Genomic DNA, 25,331 nt, shown 5'->3' with positions numbered 1-25,331 from the left:
CAGCACACGAATGAATTAATATCCTAGCTAGAACACCAGGATTTCTATGCTGATTCTTTTTGAAACATAGCATTCATGCAGCATGATCAAGTGTGTCTGTGTATGGGGGCAAGGGTGGCAACGGGGGGTGGTTAAAGTATAAACCAAGAAGTCCTGTCAGATCATGTTTTGGTGCAAATGTATTATATGCTTTTCATATTCTTTCTCCATAACTTTTCTTAAAAGTGAATCAGAAGGTATAATTCAAGCTTGTCATCATATTCCCATGAGTGCAAAAATAACTTACATTTCTACAAATATTTTTGAGCCTTTTAATATACATTACAAATATTTTAGACCAATCACATTTTGTTGGTGTAACATATTTACAAAACAAAAAATATATTACAACAAATATGAACGAAACAGTGAATCTGATCAACAACGAGCTCTGTCACAACCAGGTATTTAAAAGGAATGCGAAAACCTGTTGGTCTGCATATGTTAAGAGTTTTGAGATGAATAGGGGTCCAGAATTATAATGTAACCAGAAAAGAGATAGGGAACATCCCAAATTTAAGTTAGGTAAGATTCTTTCTCATTGCTAATTACATAATGTTTAATGATGTTTTAAACTGTGAACATTGATGAATTATCCAAACATGATACAAAGCTAATATAGTTCTATCATTTCAAAATGTATGTGACATTCACATAATATCCTTTTAATTATTATCATTATATACTGTAGTTCACACAATATCTACAAATGTGAATGAGAAAAAAGAGTCACAGCAACATGTCTCACATTCCAGTTTTAAATAAGACAAGCACATACTGCATCAAACATTATTTTATGTTAATAAATAACACCTAGTTTTTTATGGTTACTTTGAACAGTTTACAGCTGTATATTTAAAAAGAGAACATTTTAGGCGAGTTTCACATTGTCAGCAAAAGGTAAAATAAATAATGAATCTTTATAACAAAAAAAAGAAAGAAAGGAAAGGAAAGGAAGAAAGAAAGGAAGGAAGGGAGGGAGGGAGGAAGGAAGGAAGAAAAGGAGAAAGAGAGAAGAGAAAGAACGAGAGAGTTGTATATAGAACATAAAGTATTTTGACATGCTGCTTTTCTGGTACAGTCTGCCACAAGAAAATGAAAATAGAAACAAAAAAATGATTGTCTTTTAAAAACAAGTTTTGAAAGCTTTCTACCATACTGAGCACGAACCTTTTAAGACTAGAATGGAGATCTTTTTTGCCATCTGCTTTGCATATATATCTTCTGCACACTGTGTGTGTGCACACCCAAAGAGATCTACTAAAGTCACAGGATAATAACAACTGCTTGCCCCTTAAAATGAGAAACAGCCAAAACACTGAACTGAAATCCAACCAGTCTGAAGTCTGCAAAGGTTGCAGCCTTGCTTTACTTTCACAGATGTCCCTGTGTGACTGTTGTTCCTGTGGACCCCCAGCGACTTTTCAAACAATAAACCCCACTGTAATAATCCAAGAGGTCCAATTTCCTCAGGTGGGAAAAGGAACCTGGTTCCTCAAAAAGCCAGTCCTGACAAGCCATCGGACTCAGTCTGAAGGGAGCTCGGCTCTCTCTCTGCAACTGCCCCTGTCTGGTTACTAGTGGTTAGTGCTGTCGTCTATTCTCTTCCCACAGCTACTCACAAACCCGGAGGACAAGGGGGTCCTTACTACACATCCTTCCTGATCGACTGTGAATGCGCCAAACTGCTTCACAACCTGCTCCCAGCAAAGAGCGTTTTCTCTGCTAAGCAAAAGGAAAAGCGTTAAGCCTAATGGCAAAATTAGAGGTTTCCTTCCAATCAGGTTGTTGTTATGGTATTAAGACTTTTTGTTCAAGCATCCAGTTTTCTAAAGGGAAAAGAAGGTAGCAGCCCAACTTTCTGACCAGGAATACAGATTTCTACACTCTCAGAGTCCCTATTTTTCTTTAGCCAGCATTTTCACGAAATTTTAGCTTATCCAGGAAGCGTTGGTAGTAATCACTGGATTATCATATAATCACTTCCCACATAATTCAGGTTCTTTTACATCTGTCAGTCCTCTTGACCAAAAGAAGTATACAGTATTATACTAGAGACCATAGTAAATTTCCACTGAAAAAGATACTTGGTGCTTGTGTTCCTGGAGCCTATGTAAAGCCATTGCTCAAACCATATCTTTCCAAGAAAATATGAAAACCATTTAAGTCCACCATGTAATATTATTAGAACTCTTGCTCATCGTCCTATCCTCAGACATTGAGATGGGTGCTATGCCTTTGGTGGCCTCTATTTTCCATTCCCCCACAAAACGCTGAGTAGGCTCCCCAAAGGGCAGGTTGGAATGCTGTAAAACTCTGCAAGCTCATCGGACTAAAAGTTCCTCTCCTGCTTTGGACCTTTTATGGGGGGGATCTGAGAAAACAAACATCCACATTCCTTATCAATGAGGAATTAATTTACGAGTAACTTAACAGTTAAGTACTGGATACACGTTGCTGGAGTTTTTTGGTTCACCTGTGAAAACCTCAGAACTGTGACACACACTAAGCATTAGCACAGGTCTGCAGCAGAGATGGAAAAGCTCATACATTAATACAAGGGCTTTTGGCCTTGATTTTCAAATTCAGACCAGGCATCATTGAGCTCCATGAAAATCATCTTTGCATATTGTTCATAAGGTTGCCCAGTAGCCTATAGAAAAAAAACAAACACACACACACATTAGATACCACAGACCAAAGTTTTATTTCTATTAAATTTTTCACTGCTAATATGTGGGCTCTAAGGAATTGAAATGTTTTTCTATTAGGCCATTTCTCTTTTTACAGCCCCATCTACATGCCCCTAATTACTATGACCTCCCCAGGAAGCCCTCCCCCTAGGGATTCACATTTGGTAGTAGTGGTCAGTCACTGAGCAGGTAACAGAGAAGTTACTGGGCAGCACAAAATGTATCTCCATTTCCAGAATTATCTATCAAATGACAAAGGTTCCTGACTGCCTATCTCCAATTGATGAGCTATATTTTGAAAAACACATTTCCCCATTTCTTTTTCTTTTTAAATAAATTTATTTATTTTTGGCTGTGTTGGGTCTTTGTTGCTGTGCGCGGGCTTTCTCTAGTTGCGGTGAACGGAGGCTACTCTTCCTTGCGGTGCTCAGGCTTCTCATTGCGGTAGCTTCTCTTGTTATGGTTGTGGAGCATGGGTTCTAGGTGCACGGGCTTCAGTAGTTGTGGCACAGGGGCTCAGTAGTTGTGGCTCAGGGGCTTAGTTGCTCCACGGCATGTGGGATCTTCCCGGACCAGGGATCAAACCCGTGTCCCCTGCATTGGCAGGCGGATTCTTAACCACTGTGCCATGAGGGAAGTCCCCATTTTCCCATTTCTGAAAAAAGTTCTTGGAGACCCATAACATAGGCATATAGTTTGTGAATTTTTCTGGGCTGTTTCCCTTTCTCTTTGATTCACTGAAACACATTATTTCTTTAATACTATCCAGATTAGTCACAAAAAGTGTGGAGAGATGAAAATCAAATATATCAAATTCAAGTACGTGTTCCCAAGCAGGACTTCAGTCACAGCCTCACATCATAGGCCTGGTATCCTCAGTCCACAAGACAGCAAGGGATCCAATTCTGTCAGGGAGGTTTCTGTATATCATGGTGATCTCAACTGTGCCATCCAGTAGCTGAAGTTTCTGACAACGTGCAGCACGTACATGTGTACGTACTTCAATGAAAACATAAACTGGCATAATCCATATAGTGAAGCGTTTAGTTCCATTCTGAGTATTTTGTTAATTCTCACCAAGTTTGCCAACTACGTTCTAAAGCTTTTTTCACTTCATAATCCTGGCTAAATATCCTGCTATATCTCTAAAGGAGAACATTTTCCTGTCCAGCTCTTAGCCCACCCGTAAGTCAAGACACAGTTTGTACCTGTTCCCTGAAAATTAGTCAGTGGTGAACCTTACACCTAAAGAAGGCCCCTACTCCATTATTTGTAATATATTATTTGATTCCTTTTCTTCTGTTTCATAAAGCGTAACTATTTGTTTAAATACCTTTTTTGAGCCCATGGGATTTATTTTATATAAATGGTCTAAGCAACAAGTTGAAAGTATGATGCTTTGACGCATACTTGTAAACGAACGACAGGAGGCCCAGACGCGCGGTGGCGGAGAGCAAGCTGTACTCACTTTATCTGGATGTACCACCAGCACAGCCTTCCTGTACACCTTCTTCACCTGCTCTGGTGTGACCAGGTCTGCCATGCCAACTGGTTTCCACTTAGTCTCCCCATCCCACAGCATGGTATGCATCGTGGACAGAAGGGCTCTGATATTTCTCTCTTTGCCTTCAATCCATTCCAGAATCTGTAAACACAGGGGCAATTAAGAGATCCAAATGCTCTCGAGTCCAGAGGGTCTCCACTGTGACTCTGGAAACCCCTCCTGCTCCAGCAACGTCGAGTACCTGCATACTCCAACCTGCCCCTCTACCTGCTTTTCTTCCTCCACCCCCGACCTCATCTTTCTGGTTAACTCTTCATCATCCTTCAAGAGCCTGCTCAGGAATTTCATACTGCTCTGCCTTTGAGAGTTTGAATACTTTCCTTCTTCTCTGGCCCCCCATGAGTTAATTACTCACTCCTAAAGTATAAACTTCATGAGTGCCCACACCATGTCTGTCTGGGTCCCTGCTATCTGCTCCATCTAGTATAGTGACACAGAGACACTAAAAAAAAATCCCTTGGATAAAAGAACAAATTTCTCCGGGCTAACTTTTAAACATGTTTCTATCATAATATGTGTGACACTTTATTGTAATCATGTGTTTGTCTTTCCCTGCCACTAGGCAGACCTGTTTGAGGAAAGGTAATGTTTTTAACATATCACTGTAACTCAGAAATCAAATAGTATGCCTGGCATGGAACAGAGCTCAAAAAGGGTTGTTAAATGAATACATTTAGTCATTCATTCCAACTATGAGCATTCATAGTTGGAATCTTCATAGTTCGAACAAATGAGATGATTAAATTGAAGGGTTTGTAACAATGCATCAGCATGTAGCACATAACAGAAGCTCAGTCGAGGTAAATGATGGCTACTCTCCCAAACGATTTAATACCCCATACCAACTAAATAACCAAGCATGGTTTAAAAGACATAAATGACTTCCTTTTATAGAAAACTGTCAGAGTTTACCTAATGAACAAAGGTTCTTGAGATGGAGCACAAGGTTTTTGGAAGGAATATAAAACCTTTTGGATGTTGTATGAAGTGCAAAGCAAATACAAACAAAGGATCCTATATTGTACTCCAAATAGTACCTGTACATCTTCAACCAACGTTCATATCTGTAGGGAAATTATGGCGAAGAACAGTAGCATACTTTTTCAAAATGTGTGACACTGACTAGCTGTACCACTCCTGATTTTGGAGTAACAGATTAGACCCTCATCTTCCAGGCTGCTACAGGGTCAGTATATTTCGTCTTGTGGAAATTCAGCCTCTCTGTCTGTGAAGAGCAGTCCACTTGTCTTGATCTTCACAAACTCTTTCACTATCTCACACCATTCATCAATATAACCACCCTTTTGTTCCCAAATTAACCACCATCCACGATAACATATAAAGTAATGTCTCCGTTTTCTCATCTATGAAATAAGGGCGTCACTGGTTTGCAAACTTTAAAAGAAAAGAAGATAATAGGGAAACATTCTCCTTCCCCAAATAGAATCTTACCTAGACTTCCAAGAATCAAAAACAGATAAAAGCAGAAATGCTCTGGTTAAAAGTGGAGGGAAGCAGTGGGGAAGCCAAGGACCTCACCTCCCTCAGCCTTCCTCCCTGCCACCTTCCCAAACCTCCAGATGTAACATTACGGGAGTGAGTAATTCCAGGTACATCAGTATTTCCCTCTCTGTCAGCAAAGAAGAGATCCTGAGGGCTTCAGTTGATCTGGTCTAATATAAAGCTCTCAAAGCAGAAATAGAGAACATAAATAATGCATTCTTCTTACCTCCAAATCATAATGACTTACCTACAGATCGGAATGCCATCTGAACAATAAGATCACCTCCTAAAGAGTGCCATTGCTTATTTGAAAATGTAAACAAAGAAAATCTATACTACCATACCATGGAATAAAGTGCATTTTATTAAAGAAACGAAACAGCATACACAGTACTCCCTGAAAGTACTTTGCTATTAAAGGACACAGTTGTACTCAAATCACAGCTATAGGAACCAAATGAAATAAAGTGGATGCTAGAAACCTAACACGGCACCTTCTATAGGTTAGTCCCACACTGACATCTCCACACACATAATAATCACCCTGGGTCAGGGGCTCACTTACCTTTAATTTCTCAGGATCCATCTCCTTAGCCATTTCCTCCTTTCTCATCTCAGCTATTGTTCGAGGGCCCTTTTTGTCTTTGTGAGCATTAAAACCTTGACCAGAGAGTAGGTCTTCAAAGTCAGCTGCTTTTTGTTTCCCTTCTGCAACATAATATTTTAAAAATTATTATGGTTTTTACTCTGAAACATAATATCATATCATTATATCACAACACTTGGTCTTCAAGGTGCTTTCACATGCACTAAGCCCTTAATCCTCTCAATTACCCTGTCATGTCCATTTTACAGATGAGGAAAGTAAAGTCTGGAGAACTTAAGAGATCATTCAGAATCATATACCATGTCCATGGCAAAGCTTGGACTCGGGGCGGGATTGCTAGATTAAGTCTAATTCCATAATTCCATATCCACTGTTCCATCTCTTTATAGATGAGGATATTCATGATTCTACCCCCTGCTCCCTCCCCCACGCCCCCCAGACCCCAGTCACACAACTAGTTAGTATCAGTGATGGGACCAAGACCTGGGTTTTGGTACTTGAAATCCATGCACGCCACTGCTTTCCTGCCCACACTCAGCTGACACTTTTAGTCCATCACAGTGCTCTTTTTTCCCAAGTCTGGTTTTAGCCTCACAATCTTTATCAGTCTGTTTGGAAAAGCAGCCTAGCATAGCAGCAAAGAGCAAAGACCCTGGAGACAAACTCTCCAGGTTTGAATTCCAGCTCTGCCCTTATTAGCGATGTGACCTTGGGGCAAGTTCCTTGCCATCTCCATGCCTCAATTTCCTCATCTGTCAACCAGGCATGGTGTGCTTAGAACAGTGCCTGGCTATTTAAATGTTTGTTGTTAAAACAAAACAGAACCAAAACACAGGAGTACATGCAGTCCATGCCCTTCAACCAAAGCTAGTGTTGGAATTGAAACCCACTTGCCAGCTCTATACTGTAAGCTCTACATTCTGAACGTACACTGTCATACGCACATACTAAAATGTGAGTGCTCTGAGACTAGGGATTTTGTCTGTCTTGTTCGCTGCGTATCCCCAATGTTTTCTACACTGAAGATGCTCCATAAATATTTGCTGATTGAAGACATTCACCCCACATCTACTCAAAATAAGAACGGAGGGGAAGCCAGGTGACTCTATGGAATTATCCAGGAATATCCACTGCTAACTAAAGAACAAACATGATGTTGTATTCCCAATAAGAGGGTCCCTGTCATGTTAGTATTGTGAGAAGTCACCCGTGTCATATGCAGTAGAGTGTGGCGGTGAAGAGCAGGGGCTCTAGAGCCACACTGTCCTGGTTCAGATCTTGGCTGTGTCACTTACGAGCTGTACGGACTTAGGAAACTATTGACCTCTGTCTACAACATAGGGCTGGTTTGGGAAGATTATATTAAATAATATGCGAAAACTGCATAGAATAGCACCTGACGTATAATAAGCACTCAATAAATGTCAGCTACAGCTACCAGAAAAAGTAGAAGAATTTCATTTTCCATGTTCCATAGGAAGGCCTGTTTCCTTATCATGTCCCTAAACGTTTCATTCTTAGGTATAATCAAATCAACTGAAATGTAAACTATATCATAACAGGCCTTTTAGCAAACTCGAGTTTAACCATCCCTGCTATCCAAAATATATTATTTTTCACTCGCTATCAAGAATCCCATTTGAGAAAGGAAGAATCCCATCCAGGGTATCCTCCAGCCTTAGCTGTTGGGCCATTTTGTGTTCTTGTAACTTTCTTCTCAGAAGAGAGGAAAAAACCGTCACAGGAAACCCAATGATCTCAGGAACATCCCCCAACCAGAGGATAATCAAGACCAAACGTCCAAGATACGTCCACTCCTCTAAATGGGGTCCAAGAGCAAATGTGAACACAGTGCTTGAAAGGTTCCCAACCTTCCTCTTCTACCCTCTCTTCCAAAGGAATGACAGCTTCAAGATGCAACCACGCCTCCACTCACATCCACTCAATACCCATATAGTGCCTACTACATGCCAGGCGCTCTGCTAGGTGCTAATGACAATGAGGCATTGGTCTCAGCGTGGAGACAGACAGGTGAGCCGGCACTCACAAAGCGATCTGTGTCAGGAGCCTGGTAAAACCTGGAGCTCCAGGCACCACCCTGGTGTAGGGATCGTGCTCTGTCTCTACAATTCAAAGACTGCCTCAGAAACTACCAGAATTGCTTTCTATCTCCTTCTTCAGACATACATACATGTGGGTACCCTACAGCCAGCCTCCATACCGTCATCCTTACCCAAGTTAGCTGCTCCTTTCCCACGTTCGTTCTGGCCCCCAGGCACAGATGAGAAGCTCACGTTGTAGTTGGGTCGGTTCTGGGGAGAGGAGTGGGGCATGCTGGACTGTGGCTTAGACTGTGTCTGCTGCCAGCTGTAGCCACTTCCCTGCTGCCACCCTCCACCCATAGGCTGGGGAGATGCTTTCTGTGGCGAGCTGAGAGGTGGAAATCCTCCACCCAATCCAGTTGGTGTGGAGGGTTTGCTGGCAAATGAAGAACCACCTACAGAACAAATTAAAAAAACAACAAAAGAAGGAGAGAGCGAGAAAGAAGGTAATGCTATTTTGAGGAGCCTCTAACTCCTGTGTCTCAAGTTACTGTTTACAGTGACTTCAGTGGAACTTCCCTTGACTGGTGGCACAATTAGCCTTGCTAATAGTTAAATAAATTGCAGTCATATATTTCCTTTAATCCCCACAATGACACTTTTAGGTATGTATTAATAGCCCCATTTTTTCTTTGGATGAACGAACTATAGCTCAGAGTAGTTAAGTGACTTTCTCAAAGTCACACAGCCAGAAGGTGGCAGAACTGGGACTTCAGTCCAAGTCTTTAACTGCAAGCCAGAAGAGCCCTGGCTCTTCCACTACGCCATCCCAGCCCTCCTTCCCACCCTCTCAGCAGACTCTACTTCACTGGAGTAAAAACTATCAAACGACAAGAACAGGGAATAAAACAAAATACATTCACTCATGAAGGTGCTACTTGAACTTCAATGAGCAGGATCATTCATGGTCTGTTATAAATACAAGCATGGTTAGTGCCCATGAGTAAACCAAGAGGTTTTGAAATTTCATAAATAGGTTTCAATTTCACACTATTTGCATTTCAGTGCAGGAGAGTAAACACAGCTAACACTCTGACAGCCTTGAATAGGGCAAAGAATCTTATTCGAGCTTTAAGAACTATTACTTTGTGCTGGGAATTTAAGTAGAATCCTGATTCTGTAACTCCTAACTTTTAAGTACTCACTGCATATATGCTGGGCTTTTTCTAAAATACGAAGACCAGTTGTAGCTCATGTTTAAAGAGGTAAAATGAGAAGCTGAAACATGGTGATCTACAGGGACCCTTTCAGGCACCAATTCCAAAACAACAGTGATAATAAAGTAACATTTGTATTGCTCTTCAGAAATTATAAAACATGTTTCTAAATATTACTGCCTTCAATCTACACAACACCCTTCAGAAGTAGGTAGTATTACTAGCCCCACTTTATTTATTTATTTTTCTTTCTTTATCAAAATTACCATTTAAAAATTATTTATTTATTTATTTATTTTTTGGTGGTATGCGGGCCTCTCACTGTTGTGGCCTCTCCCGTTGCAGAGCACAGGCTCCGGACGCGCAGGCTCAGCAGCCGTGGCTCACGGGCCCAGCCACTCCGCGGCATGTGGGATCTTACCGGACCGGGGCACGAACCCACATCCCCTGCATTGGCAGGCGGACTCTCAACCACTGTGCCACCAGGGAAGCCCAATTTTTTAAATTTTTATACAATTTTTAAAGGTTACTTTCCATTTAGTTATTACAAAATATTGGCTCTATTCCCTGTGTTGTACAATACAGCCTTGAGCCTGTCTTACACCCAGTAGTTTGTACCTCCCACTTCCTCACCCCTATATTGCCCTTCCCCTACTCCCCAACACTGGCAACGCCTAGTTTATTCTCTATATCTGTGAATCTGCTTCTTTTCTGTCATATTCACTAGTTCGTTGTATTTTTTAGGTTCCACGTATAAGTGATATCACATAGTATTTGTTTTTCTCTGTCTGACTTATTTCGCTTAGCATAATGCCCTCCGAGTCCATCCATGTTGCTACAAATGGCAAAATTTTGTTCTTTTTTATGGGTGAGTAGTATTCCATGATATATATATATATGCGCGCCACATCTTCTTTATCCATTCATCTGTTGATGGACCCTTGGTTGCTTCCATATCTTGGCAATCGTAAATAATGCTGCTACGAACATTGGGGTGCATGTATCTTTTCAAATTAGTGTTTTTGTTTTTTTCAGATATATACCCAGGAGTGGAATTGCTGGGTCATATAGTAGTTCCATTTTCAGTTTTTTGAGAAATGTCCATACTGTTTTCCACAGTCTGGCCCCACTTTAAAGATGAGGAAAGCAAGGCTCACGGAGGTATACTGATATGCTCATGATCACACAGCTAGTTAATGGAGCTGGGACTTGACTATGGGCTTCCTATCTCAACATGTTATGTTCATTTCCTGCAGCCATAATCCCTAATCCCTCCCTAAATCTCTGAGTCTTTCACTACAACTCATCCCTTACTTACAATGTCTTCTTTATATAGATACTGTTCCTCTGCTCTGATCTGGGCTCCTCTTTCCTTTCCTACTAGGAACGTTGTGTTATGACCATCAGACCCAGAGTCACTCTGAGTTTGAGTCTCTGCTCTGTTGCTCACTCGTGCATTCATTCTTGCATGCATTTATTCATTCATTCACTCATAGAGTCATTCATCAGTATCTGTTGAGCACTACTAAGTACCAGATACTGTGCACTGGGAATATAGCTGAAAAACATCTACAGAGAATCCTTGCTCTTCTGCAGTTCAGTGAAAAACTCATCTCCTTGACCTCAATTTTGTCACCTGTGAAATCAGAACTATGTCTAAGTCACAGGTATATCATGAAGGCACAATGGCTACGTGAAAGTTCTTCACAATCTCTGAGTTAAGCGAATAAGAGACGTTATTTTAAAATAATGCAATTTCATATGCCCAGCATGCACCAGGACACCATAAGGGCTCAATAAATACTTGGTAATAGGAAACAGTAATGACAGGGTTATATTCTGCAGGTAGGCATTGCTGTCAGTGTCTAACTCAGAACATGAAGCCCCTCTTTGTGAGCCCCTGGGCCCTTCTGCCAACAGTGCATCAACATATACCTTAGGCTGGGTTTGCATTCTGCACTGGGAGTTCATTTTATATTTTAAGGATGCTTACTATCTTCTTTCTGAATATATATATGTTTATTATTTAAAAATTCAATAACACAGAAAGACCTGAAGAACTTAAAAAATACTTCCATATTCCCACCACACTGTCATTTATTTGTTCCTTTATAAAACACTAGCGAGCATCTTCTCCACGCCAGGCTGAAGATACAGTGGTGAACAGGCAGATGCTGACTCTGATCTCAAGCTGTTCATCAACATTGTAGGACTTTCTGATGTCTACCCTTCCGGAATATCTTCTACCCATGGTTAGCAATTCTAATTTTCAACGCCGCTGAAGCGGAGAGCTGACAGAAATACAAAGCAGTAGCTAAACCCAGAGGCCACTGCAATCCTCATTAAAAGCAAAAGCAGTGGTCGTCAGACTCGGCTGTGTGTTAGACACACTTGGGGAGCTTTAAAAACTGTTTATAACCAAGCCACAGCCAAACCAATTAAGTCAGAATATCTATGGGAAGAACTACAGTGTTGGTATCAGAACTGTTCAGTGTGAAAATACCTAAAGTTCTCAGAAGGATACTACCTTTTTTTGAAAAATTGCAGCTATATAATTTGGAAGTTTAATTTTTACTCTAAAGCAATTACCTAAGAGTCAAAAATTCTAATGCATAGCGCTTGCTTATATACCTGTTCACTGTGTAGCTTCAGGAAAGTCACTTACCTTTCCTAAGCTATGTGAGTTGAAAAATGGGGAAATTTAGGACACTAGTTTCCCCAGCAGTTTTTAAGAATTACTGCATTTTAAAAACAACAAAGAACTCTTGAACTCCTCCTAGTAGGTATGCTGTTGCAGTGATATGGACGCAGCTATTCTGAAACTATTTTTATTGTCTATTAATGTTGAGATCCAAGGAAACGGAAGATACACATATGGAATAGGGGAAAGTAAGGAAGAACTCTGTGGTAGTGGATGGAATTATATATTGATATATGTATTTATATCCACACATCACCTATCTCCATCTCCTGAAAGGCAGAGCAATGACACCCACCCCCGTACCAAAAAACATACTTAGAACAGATTCTGGTTTCTAAATACCACTCCCCACAAAAAGGAATGAGGATTCTTGGAAATGCCTGATTCCAGGACTGGGGTGTAAAAAGTGCAAGATAAGCCTAGAACATCTTGTGCCATAAAGAAAGAAAGTTCTCAAAAATGATGGAATCAAGTGAAAAAGATACAGAAGCCAGAACAAAGGAGCTTTCGCAAACTAAATGTGGGACAATGTAAACATTAAATAATGACAATAATAGATGATAACCAACTGAGTGCAAAAAGAATCCACTAGTCTGTTATGATGTGAGAGAGGGAGGGAGTCAGAAAGGAAGGGGGGAGGGGATGGAGAGAGAGAGGAGATTCTGCCTTAGAGTGAAATGCTAATTAATATACATAGAAAGAAGGACAGAATCAGACAATCACAATTCTGCAGATATCATGGTAATGCCTGCTTTAGGCAAGAATCACTAATGAATGCTGAAATGCTAAAATGAATGCTTCCCATTCCAAAACCTCCTGGGTACAAGTCAGATGGAGGACAGGATATTCTCAAATAGAACAGACTCAAATTATCTCCCCAGATGACTCATCAATTACTATAGGGAAAAATGGTAACTTTATGGTGAGGAAACCTGGCAGACATCACCTTAACCAAGTGATCAAAGTTAACAAATCGAGGCGTTCTCAGCTGGCCTGTACCCTTCAAGTATCGATGTCACGGAAGGCTGAGGAATGATTCCAGGTTAAAGGTGTCTAAAAGGACATGACAACCAGATGCAAGACACGATGCTGGAGTTTTTAAAAGAACTTCCTATGAAGGTCACCTCTTCAGAGAGGCCTTCCCTAACCACTTGATATCTAAAATAACACCCCAGCCCATCCCCTACTCGCCATCACTTTCTGCCTTATTTTTTTCACAGCACTCTGCACGGGGCTTATAGTGCAAACTCCAGACCTCGACTTCATGGTGTTGAAACCTTGTGATTTGGGCAAGTTACTTACACTTTGGTGTCCACGTTTCTTCATTTAAAAATGAGGACTGTAACAGTTCCTACTTCAAAAGATTATTGGCAAGATTAAATGAAATGATACGTGTAAAGCACTTAAAATAGAGCCTGGCACTTAGTAAAACCTCCAAATAAACATTAATTGTTTTTATTACTTGACATTATATTATATATTTATTCATTTAGTATTTGTTTCCCCTTCTAGAATACAAGCCTTACAAAGGCAGGAATTTTGTTCTGGTTTTGTTAGTTTGGTTGGTTGGTTTTTACTAAAGGAGTGTTAGCACGTAGAAGGCACTTAGTAAATAGTTGTGGGATGAATAAATGGGTAAAAAATGAACAGTGGATAAGATTTTATTTGAAGTAGAACTTTGCCTGTTATATATGATGTTATTATTCTAAAATGTGAAGTTTATTTTAAGATATAAAAAAGAGAAATAATTTTGAGAGTTCTTAAAAGGAAAAAAGGTCTAAAGGGTATAAAAGAAAAGGTCAAGATTCTGACATAACTACTGGCAAAAAATAAAAAGGTAGTCACGTTCTCATTCTCTGCAGATAATTTGGTTCTAAATGCCTCAGGAGGGCTTTCAGAGAAACTAAACTATCAACGTGCCTCATTTAATCCTTCGGGTGAGGGCTGCCCCACCTTTATTTAACAACTCTGTACTGCCCAGAGAAGGAAGGAGGAAGAAAAGGTTTCAGAACACACTGGTCCAATGAACTACTCCTTGAAGAAAGGTTCCTTGGTGAAATAGTTTGAGAACCCTGCACACTGTATTCCCCTATTGGGATGCATCACCATGAGCACTGATTCTCAGAAGTTTTTGCAGTAACCCAACTCCACCGAACCCAGTGTTTCTAAAATTACTTCCTCATGAAACACTTATTTTATAACAATAATTAACATATGATGAAAAACAGTTTGGATATACTATAAAGAGAGTCTATTTTCTGTATGGAATTTGAGAAACGGACCCGAGAGCACTGTCGCCAATGGAGAGAAGAGGGGGACAGTACGGGGATCTCCCTAGCAACTTCACAGTAAGGCCTATGCACAGCTGGCCCTACCTGGCACAAATCTGACCAGCCTCATGTCTCAGTGTTTTTCTACACATTCATTACTTTTGCTGCAGCCAAACTCTATTGTCAGATGCTCCTGGAAGTTTTAACTTTATTTATGCTACTACTTCAAAATGAGTCATTAGAGAAACGGATTAATAGGGGTTAGTTCCAACCCAATATTTGAAGCCTGCTTCCTTTTTTAAAAAGTCAATCTTGGGTTTTAGAGTATAGCTTAAAAATACACATGATTTTAGATCCTAGGTAACAATACCAGCTTATTTTAACACCAAAGATTTAGATTTGAGGCTTGGTAGCCATAAGTAAATGTTATTTATATCTTAACCTGCTACATTTATACCTAATGTCCCAAGGTCGGCAAAAGGATCCAGAGTCCGGGGTTTGTTTTGATGGGTGGGAGTACCATGCAACGAGCCTGTTGGGCTGGTGGCAGCTGACTTGCTTCCCATTCCAAAACCTCCTGAAAAAAATAATAAGGTCATTGAAAATGAGTTAGTTGTCCAAGGCTGAATTCTGAAATTCAGAAATCCAGAGCTACTGCTCACCTTGTCTCTAAAGGCAAGTTAGGACAGGGTTTGCAAATATGTTAGGAGTTGCTAGACTTATTTCCCTGACTACTAAGTGAGTAGCGGCCTGGAGCAGAAACAGGGAACAGAGAAACCATATGTCATTTCCTGGCCACCCCTGCAAACTATTACGTCTAGCGTTTATCTCACATGTCACCTGACTTCATTCTTTCCTATGGGATTTGGAGTCAGGTCTGAATTCCGGTTCTGCCACTTCCTAGCTGAGTGACGTTTGGCATGTTGCTTAACTTCAATATTTTTCTCGTTGGTTAGATAAAGAAACAGCAACTGCTTTAGAAGGTTCTGTGATAAACATAAAGTGTGTGTGTGTGTGTGTGTGTGTGTGTGTGTGTGTAACTTGAACAGCATCAGGAAACAATCACACAAGATGGCTCTCAAGAAATACAATACTAGCCATCAGAAAGAGAATTTATTTATTATAGACAAATCCAGCCCCCAAACAAGTCCTTTGTGAAGAAAGAAAACCATTCAGATTATGCAACACCTACTCTATGCCAGAAAATCTCACATAAGTTATTTCACTTAACTGTGTGGAACAAGAATTAGGAACCCCATTTTACAGATAAGAAAACTGAAGTTAAGACTTGTAAAAAATCCAAGAGCTTCTAAACGGTTGAGTTAGATATAAACCCAGATTTGTCTAACTCAATTTATTGTCAAGGCATTTAGCAAATGAGACTTAGACAAGTTAAATACCATATAACATGCAGCACAACCATGCCATCGAGGGCAATGTGAAAAGCTCCGCCAGACTGGGAGCCTTTAGGAACTTTCTCAGGTGGGCTTAACACTCTGTACGTACTCACTTCATCTTGGGTAAAGGATTATGCTTCGGCAACCGGTTAAGTGTGCACAAAATTAATCTGCTGACCATTACCTGGTTTAGTATGCCAGTCCCAACCTCCCGAAACATCTGGCTGAATGTTCACAGCAGGTGTACTAGAAGCTGCAAATGAGGAGAAGAAAAAGAATCAGGACAACATAGCTCAGAATCCACTTTTCTGTTATACACTACCAAACGTAAGGTAGATAGCTAGTGGGAAGCAGCCGTGTAGCACAGGGAGATCAGCTCGGTGCTTTGTGACCACCTGGAGGGGTGGGATAGGGAGGGTGGGAGGGAGGGAGACGCAAGAGGGAGGAGATATGGGAACATATGTATATGTATAACTGATTCACTTTGTTATAAAGCAGAAACTAACACACCATTGTAAAGCAATTATACTCCAATAAAGATGTAAAAAAAAAAGAATCCACTTTTCTGAATTCACACAGGAAAATGCTCTCCCTCTCATGAGGCCTCATGACCTGTCCAGGTCCCAGGTGATTCAACTCCCCCTCTGAGCTCTCCCCACATTCTGCAACATTGTTATTTCGTGCTTTCATCTATGGTTGCTTACATGAGCACCGGAAGAAGCCATAAACTGTCTCTGCTCCTTCTTTGGCTCACTTTTATTTTACCTCATAACTACACTTTGAATTATAATGGTGCACATGTCTGTCTCCAATAAACTGTGAGTTTCTGTGAACTGTGAAAATTATATTATTCATCTTTGTGTGTCCCATCTCTACACTTAACACAAAGTCGGCTGGCAATTAAAAATAGTGAAATGAAACTTAAACTCAATTTGCCTTGAATTGGCATTAACAAGTGTACGAGAGGCACGGGCAACTTAGAACTGAAATTCTGTTTTCTCCTCCACTGTGACATGAATGGAGAATGATGAGTCAATCAGAACATGTACTGGGGACTGACTAGATACCACCCACCATGCTGGTGTCAGGTATGTATATACTGTCACTCAAAAAAAACTCACTGCAGCTTCAAAATTGATCATTCTGACCCTTCTCGAAGTTCCAAATGTAGAATTTAAAAGAAATGTTCAGCTAAAGAGAAATGGATATATTAGAGGAGTACACACTGGTAGAGTAAGTTTTTTTCTACATCTATAAAATTCAAATAAGAAATAGGATGCCATAAGACAGAATTTCTTTCTAAGACTCTTCTAGGTTCTGTTCATTAAATCAGTGAGTACAACACAAATACTAAAATAACTTTGCAAGTAGGATTTAAGATACAACACACACTCCCCCACCGCCACCAAAAGGATCATCAAAGGACCAAGATTAGCTTTACCAAGCCTTACATTTACCTGTTTTGTTTGCTTAGTACGAACCAAGACATTGTGTACCTTCCCATCATTGAGTTAAACAGAACATGCCATTATCAAAAATAACAGTTCTTCCCTTTTTCCATAGTAATCCATGAAAACTGAGGTAGAAATCAGACAATTTTACTAACATTTGCTCTTTGTTTTCCTGTAAACTCTGACCTTAGTCTTACATCTAACTAGGATGCAGAACTAGGAATTAGTACTTCAACCTTATTACTAATCAAACCCTCAAATCCTTACCACCTACCACACATAAGGCACCACACTAGAGAACAGGGAGCTTAAGGACACAGTACCTCTCCTTCAGAAACTTAAAATCTGCTGGAGAGAAAGGAATAAACAAATGAACCAGTAATTACCCAATATTTTAAACTTCTATTTTGCCTTTTATTATAGTTACTTGTTTAGTTTTTCTTCTCAAATTGTGCCCCAAATGATTATTCTCTTCAGAGTAGATATTCAATAAATATTTGTAAAACTCAAAGGCAATATTTCTTGATTTTCAGAAGAGACTGACGGTGCCTTGTAGAAATCCAAGGTGGGCAATCTGACCTCCCAATATGACACCTGAGTCTCACCTGTATATGAAGAGGATGTAACTGACCTACTAACAGTGGAGTAAGTCCCTTCTCATCAAGGATAGTGGAAAATTCTTTCACTCACCAGCATGGCACAGATCAAAATAAGAAGTGTAGCCACAAAACGAAGGAGTGCTAACTGTCTGAAACTGAGCTATAAACGTCTTCTAACATGCTCACAAGACAGAACTGAGTCCACTACTGCCATGCCAAAGTATGAACATCCATACCCATGGGACATAAAAGGTAGTACTCATATGAAAACAGTAAATTCAAAGTATTAAAGTCAGGAAAATATATAACCTTACTAATATTATCATTATGCATCGAAGAGACTTAGATAGGAAAAAGTTACAATTCATTTTATATTTATATATTATATGGAAAGACAGATAGATAAAACCTACCGTGTGCCAATAACTCTTCTAGGCACTACAGAAACATTCATAAACAAAACGAACAAAAATCCCTGCCTTTGTGAGCTCATGTTCTAGTGGGGAGAGAAAGACAACAAAAATAAACAACACATAAGTAAATTATTGAGTATATTAAAGTTGGCAAGTACAATGGAAAGGAAAATGCAGAGAAGCAGGAGGATGGGTTTTAATGTGAAATGGGGCAGTCAGAGTAAACCCCATCGAGAAGCTGACAGCTGAGTAAAGACCAAAGAGGTGAAGGAATTAGCTATGCCGATGTCTTGGGAAGAGGGGACACCAGTGCAACAACAGAGAGGCCAGTGTGGCTGGAATGGAGTGAGCAAGAGGGACAGAATGGGGAAGGAGGTCACAGCCCTGGGTGCTAGAGCACAAAGGGCCTACATAGGCCATTTCAAGGACTTTGGCTTCCATGCTGATTGAGGCATGGAGATTTTGAGCAATGACGTAACCTACACTTCAAATAAGTGAACAAAAACAACAGCTTTAACCTATCTGCCTGCGTCTTGCCTCTCAGGGTAGCCAACTTCCAATCAGGAGATTCTTTTAAGCGGGCACTACTTAAAGGTCAGAGGTGAATTTCTTGAATGTTGTCCTGTGGACCCGCTTCAAATAGTTTGAGATTTAAGACCAACAGGAAATCACCCATAAAGGTTGTTCTTGGACTGCTTTCTCCTTTTCGGTCGTTACAGTTTGACCAGTGTTGCACAACTCATCTTCCTTTTGCATTTGCATGAAGTCAAGCTGATGACTGGACTGCATTCTCCAAGGGGACTCAGGGTGCCTTCAACAACAAATACATCGTCCTCTAGGTTGAGGCCAATGATGTTCAATATCCTTCAACATTAGGAATGAGCTTCAGTTTTCCAGCTCAAAGTCATCTGTCCTTCACTGAAGAGCTTTGGTTTTAATCAGTGTTACCTAAGTGATACCTTTTTGCTCTTACAAATGGATGTGATTACGATTCTTTCTACACAACCTAAGCCTCTAACACAGAAATATAATGTGGGCCATGCATAATTTAAATCTTTTCTAGTAGTGACATTAAGAAAGGTAAAAAGACACTAGTAAAATTAATTTTAACAAAATATTTTATTTAACCCAATATATTCAAAAAATTATATCAAGTGACCAATATAAAAATATTAATAAGATATTCTACTTTTTTTTGTACTGAGCTTTGAAATCTTGTATGCACTTTACACTTAAGAGTGCATTTCAAATCAGACTGGCCACATCTCCAGTGCTCAAAAGCCATGTGTGGTTAGTGGCTTCATATTAGAGCTAGTCTAATACACCAGGATATTGTATTCTAAACTGTTCTGTGGAATACTAATTTTGTGAAATGCCCATCGTATCACCTTTTATTAACCTAGGACTCATTTTTTCACATTTCAAAGACTTCTACTAGTATGCACCTTCCAATCAACTAGAAGTGGCAGTGTTTGGTCTTCTTTCTTAATAGTACATAAAACAAAGAAATGTGCTACAATTAATGATGTCCTATAATTCTGTGCATGTAGCTCTAATGTAAAAAAAAAAAAAAAAATTCCAAATTAAATTTTAGGAAAGCTGAGTAAAACAAAGTTAAGTAGACTTCTTTACTGTAAAATATCTCAGAGCTTTTAATATGTTAATGTGAACTGTTAATTTTCAAAAGAGAGATGCATTATGTAGCTTTCCAAAAAAACAAAAACCAGAAAAACCCCACCTACAGGGTGCTTTTATATCTGAGCACCTCCTGCTATCGGTGCAAAACCATGCTCCACTGAACACAATATAAAATACTTCCTTACCATGCACTGTAGGTGAAGGGCTTCTCGTAGGCTGAAGAAAGGGGTCACTGGAAGCACTGGCTGTATTCAGAAAAGAACCCAGCAAATCCTGACCTGATGGTTTAGCAGGTGCTCCAAATGGGTCAAAGGTGGCACCTAGAAAACAAGAGGAGAAAAGTATTTCTTTGTCCTATGAGTTCACCCATTCAACGACTGAAGAGCTGTCACTCTTACAAGGCCGTAGGCCAAATACTTGAAAAATCAGGATGATGCCTGCCTCACAGGCTGTTCTACAGACCCATCCTAGCCTTATAACTTCCTCTAGGGTTAACAATGGATCCCAAGGATTTCTGACCACACGTGAATAATCCCTTCTTTGTGGACAAAGGAGAACTCTGGATTTACCTGTTGGATGAACCATAAACACTATAAGCAAGGGCCCCTTGGGCCTTCGGGTGTCTTAATAACATAAAATAAGTCAGCCAAGCTTACAGACTAATAGATGAGTGGTGAAACAATGCCTGGACCATAGGAGATACCCAATGAATGCACTGTGCTCATATTCAGTGAATTCGTGGACCAAAACCAGGCGGGGGGCCCTGCTATTAAGGTGAACAATAGAAAACCTCATTGACCAGGTTTTGTTTAGTTTTGTTTGTGCTCTTAGTGGTCTCTGGCTCACTGAAAGTTAAAAAGGGAAGAAACTGAGCATGACAAAAACTGAACTCTTATCATACCTTGTCCTGTGAAGCTAAAATATTTCTGAAGCATTGCCTGTCAACAACTTGCCAGAAACTAGATGCAGATGTAGTGAAATGAGAAAAAGTTTGTGAATGAACCAAGGATACTAGAACAAAGTGGCAGCTGAGGTTTCTAGCAAAAATGCAATAATATTAATACTGTATCATTTTTTCAGGGTTTACCGTTGTCTTTCATAAAGAATACCTCAGTTGATCCTTAATATCTCCCTGTCAGATAGAAGCGATATTATCTTCATTCCACAGACAACAAAACTGAGGTTCAGAGAGCCAAGTTTCTTGCCCAATGTCAAGCAAATGATAAGGCTGGACTCATGTTCAAGTTTTCTGACTCCAAATTCCAGGAATTTCCCAAAGGCATCTCACATTCCTCACAGGTGTGAAGTGAATGTGATGAAAACCACGCAGAGTGGCACGTATATAATTGGGCTTTAATTTCTCATTATTGGTCAAGGGACAAAATTCCCTTTAGCTCCCTGTAGTAAGATGTCACTTCCTAATTTGTAAGTATCAAGCTAATGGGCTCTTCCTGGAGTGAGAGTGACCTATTCTAGTAACAGACAACTAGAATCAAACAAGTTAAGGAATAAATTCCACTCTCAAAACCCAGGTAGGATATATGATTTAATATGTGTTCAGCTATGACTTCATTGGCATAATGCTCTCCTAATATCTGCTGGGCAGCAGATGAGCCTTGTGTAGCAGCAATGAATCAATGATATGTCAGGCACTCTGTTACATGATGTATATCCCTTACCTCATTTGACTTACAAAACTTTATCCCTTCTATAAAATGAGAATACTGAGATTTATAGAGTAACTGTAAGAGGACATTGGGTTAATTCTTCTACACCTAAGTTTGAAGTCAACCAGTAGAGGATGCTAAAATCTTTTCACTATTACTTGGTATACTTTTAATATCAACTTATGTTAAATTAGCAACATTCTCTAATAACTAAAAGTGAACTTCCCAACACAAGACAAGAGCTAAAATTTAGTCTTTACAACAATGCTGATAGGTAAGTATTTTCCCATTTCACAGCTAAGAAGATTAAGGTTTTTTAATAAGCCTACACAAATAGGTGAGTGTCAGTCCTGACATTCAAATCCAAGTCTTTAACTCTGGACTCAGTGTTCTTTCTACTTCCTCTTGGAGGACAGAATACCTGAGTTCCAGATCTGGATTGGCACTAATCAGCTGTGTATCCTTTGACAAGTCAATTAACACAGCTGGCCTCAATTTCATTGTCTATAACCTGAGGCACAGATTTACCTAATGTCTGAAAGGTCCCCTCTAGATCTGACTCTGGAACATAACTACCTGCCTGGGACTATGATGAATTAAATCAGTGAAAGTCACATAAGGTACACGGTCTTAAAAACACAACCATTGAGTACTATGCTATCTTGGATCCCAGGGACTTCTTTTCCTGACAGAGCTTTTGTTCACTGTGGTGAGTAAGAACTGCTGAAGGGTAGAGGAAATGGCCTGGGATTCAGGGCACCTGGCTTCACACTGTGGCTCCATCAATAACTAATGTAGGAACGTGAGCCTCACCACCTACAGTCCATGATTCTGAAACTCACTCATGTAAAGAATGGCTCCAGTTGAACCACCATAAATCAAGACCAGCCCAAAGCCTTCTGAGAAGTGAAGGATGATCCTGGGAAAGAAAGTTCCTGAAGGTTACCACATGCCTGGAGAGTGGAGACACTCCTCTTTACTCTTCCTAATGTGATGTCATCTTGGTTAATGGGGGATGATAACAAGGGCGGCTAGTTCTTTAGAAGCTATAATGGACCTCTGCTTACCCAACTCTACTGTCTTGCAAATGTTAAAGAATGGTGGATGACCAGTCACAGGAAGGGCTGAGTCTGTGGCAATGAGCAGAGTGAAGCTGACTGAGCCTCATGGGGCTCAGACTCTGTATCTGGCACCAACTGCTCTGCTCCGCCAGCTGTGCTGCTGGCAGCAGTCCCTTAAATATATCTTGAAGTAAGCAAGTACTTCTCTGCACAGCCAAAGTGTATTCAGAAAACTACAATTCCAGGAAGGCATTACAGGAAAACTGAGGGAAAGCTCTGGAGTCAAATGGCCTGGTTTTGGACCCTAGGACTAGCTGTATAAAAATATGCTACTAATTTGACCCTAAGCCTCTATTTCCTCAACTATAAAATGGAGATAATAGCACCTATTTACTGTGTTTTTATAAAGATTGAATTTATGGCTAGTGTCAAACTCCATGTTTGGCAAATAGTAAGTAGCCCACAAATAGTACCTGTTATTATTAACAACAATTCATCAATTTACATCTCCGAGCAGAAATAACTAAAGCAGCTCAGGGGCTAAAGCCCTGAAAAAAAAGTTAAAGTAAGGGTGACAAGTTCAAATATTCATTCTTAGACTGTCCTACCAAAATGGACACTATTTCTATTTCCTCTTGTGGTCCCCACTGACATGAAGATACAGACCTTTTGGGGACTACTAGGGAGATCAGAGAAGTCTAGATTATTAGGAAAGTTCGATTCCACCTGCTTGGCCCCAAAGTTATAATTCAACACTGAGAGGTACAGCGCAACATGAAAAACAATTACCTTCTCCTACTCTCAGTGTTGGAGACGCAGAGGTGGAGGCGGTGGACCGGCGCGGTGTTGACTGGGTAGACGTAGGTCCACTCGGATGAAACACGTCGTCCACCCCTGACTGTCCAGCCCGGGCAGGGCCGGCTGCACCTCCACCCCCAAACAGGTCACTCAGAAGTTCGGAATTGGTGGGAGGAGCCGCCGGTGAAGAGAAGTTCTTACTCACTGCAGACCCTTCTAGACCCAGAAGGTCCACGTCCTCAGTGGGTGGAGGGGCAGCTGGCTCCTGCTGCTTTTTGCTGGGCTTCCTGGCTCCATGAGGTTTGTCGCCATTGGCATTGCCATGTGGACTGGAAAGGGTCAGAAGTTCATCATCCGACTGCTCACTTTCCTGATTCACTAGGGCAGCGTGGTCCTCCTCACAGAATGATTTCTCCGATTTCTGATCTAAGGAAGGCCATTGTGCCAGGAAACAGTTAGTTACCAGCCACGGCATTATTGCTTTTTGTTAGAGTCTATGTACCTAACTTCAGAAAGAGAGAAAGAGAAGCCTGAAAAACACACAATGCTTTTAGACCCTTACCAATGGAAAACCTGGATGTACTTCACATTATATTCAATGACTACTTGTTGAGCATCTGAGAGGCAGTATAGCATAGGAGTGAAGAGCAAGAACTCTAGAATCAGCCTGAGTTTGAATCTCATCTCTGCTACTTACTGGCTCTGTGACACTGAGAAAGTGACTTTACTTCTCTGTGCCTTGGGTTTTCTCCTCAGCAAAATGGGAGTAATAAATAGAACCTAGCTCACATTGACTATTGTGAAAATTACATGAGATGATATATGGAAAGTGCTCAGATCAATAGAAAGTAGTACTTAAGTGGTTTTTATTATTTTTTAAATTTACTACTATCATCATCATCTTCTTCTTTTTCCCAGCACTATGCTCGGTGCTTTGAAAAAAACATTATATCCTAGTCCTCTGCTGCCTCCTCTCACTTCTTCTTCTCCATGTGGCCTGCAGCCAAAAGCAAGGTCTTTCTCCCACAGTCTGGAGCAGAAGCGAAGCCCACACCTAATAAGTGAATAGAGGGAACGGCTCTGCTTAGGATGGTCCTTACACCAACCTAGGAGGAGATCCTTTCTGCATAAAATGGGGCCTCTTCTGGGGAAGGAATGGAGAGGCTGGTGAGTGACTTTCCAGGCCCTCCTTGAAACAGAGCCCTCTTTCTAACTCTGTTACTTACTGTCAGATGGACCCACGTTCCAAATCAAGTACAGATCCACATCCCTCATCCCCAATTCTGAAATGCAAAAAGCTGTGAAAAAGGAAAGGTTTCCCTAAACTGGTGGAAAAATCTGACTGGGACTGACATGAAAGTTAGTTATAGTCTTCATTGATTTCACTCAGGGTTATGAGTTATGTTTCACTACAGACATTTTCACATGTTTGATAACACATTGTCTGAGATGCCACTGGGGGTTCTAAGTAATCTGCAGTTTATGTACCGTATCATCTTTCTAACTTGCAAAAAATTCTGCATTCCTAAACCCATCTGGCTCTGCTGGGTTCAGATAAAAGATTGTGCATATGTGCTTAACCTATTTTATAGCCTGATAAGAATGATTTCTAAATTACTTACTAAAATAGCAGTGGAGAGTAAAAGTAAAGTTTTCTTAAAAGCCTTTATG

General features: G+C 40.4%; 1 protein-coding gene across 3 annotated transcripts in view; it reads right to left on the bottom strand.

The window, feature by feature from the left end:
• Window positions 1–297: 297 nt before the first annotated feature.
• The window catches only part of DNAJC6 (DnaJ heat shock protein family (Hsp40) member C6), a 154,930-nt gene continuing 129,896 nt past the window's right edge, over window positions 298–25,331 (bottom strand). For all 3 annotated transcript variants that reach the window (XM_027113992.1, XM_027113994.1, XM_027113993.1), the window contains 8 exons: window positions 23,652–24,086; window positions 20,320–20,454; window positions 16,218–16,286; window positions 15,094–15,213; window positions 8,640–8,903; window positions 6,365–6,507; window positions 4,201–4,377; window positions 298–2,692 (listed from right to left, as the gene is read on the bottom strand). In XM_027113992.1, the coding sequence (XP_026969793.1) occupies window positions 2,591–2,692; window positions 4,201–4,377; window positions 6,365–6,507; window positions 8,640–8,903; window positions 15,094–15,213; window positions 16,218–16,286; window positions 20,320–20,454; window positions 23,652–24,086 (1,445 nt within the window). In that variant the 3' untranslated portion in view covers window positions 298–2,590. The remainder of the gene's footprint in view (window positions 2,693–4,200; window positions 4,378–6,364; window positions 6,508–8,639; window positions 8,904–15,093; window positions 15,214–16,217; window positions 16,287–20,319; window positions 20,455–23,651; window positions 24,087–25,331) is intronic.

Source organism: Aethalodelphis obliquidens, unplaced genomic scaffold, assembly GCF_003676395.1.
Source record: "Aethalodelphis obliquidens isolate GAN/ISIS:26980383/991018 unplaced genomic scaffold, ASM367639v1 scaffold13, whole genome shotgun sequence".
Classification (NCBI taxonomy): Eukaryota; Metazoa; Chordata; class Mammalia; order Artiodactyla; family Delphinidae; genus Aethalodelphis; species Aethalodelphis obliquidens.
The sequence above is the reverse complement of the archived record's forward strand: the minus strand, read 5'-3'. Positions and strand labels throughout refer to the sequence as shown.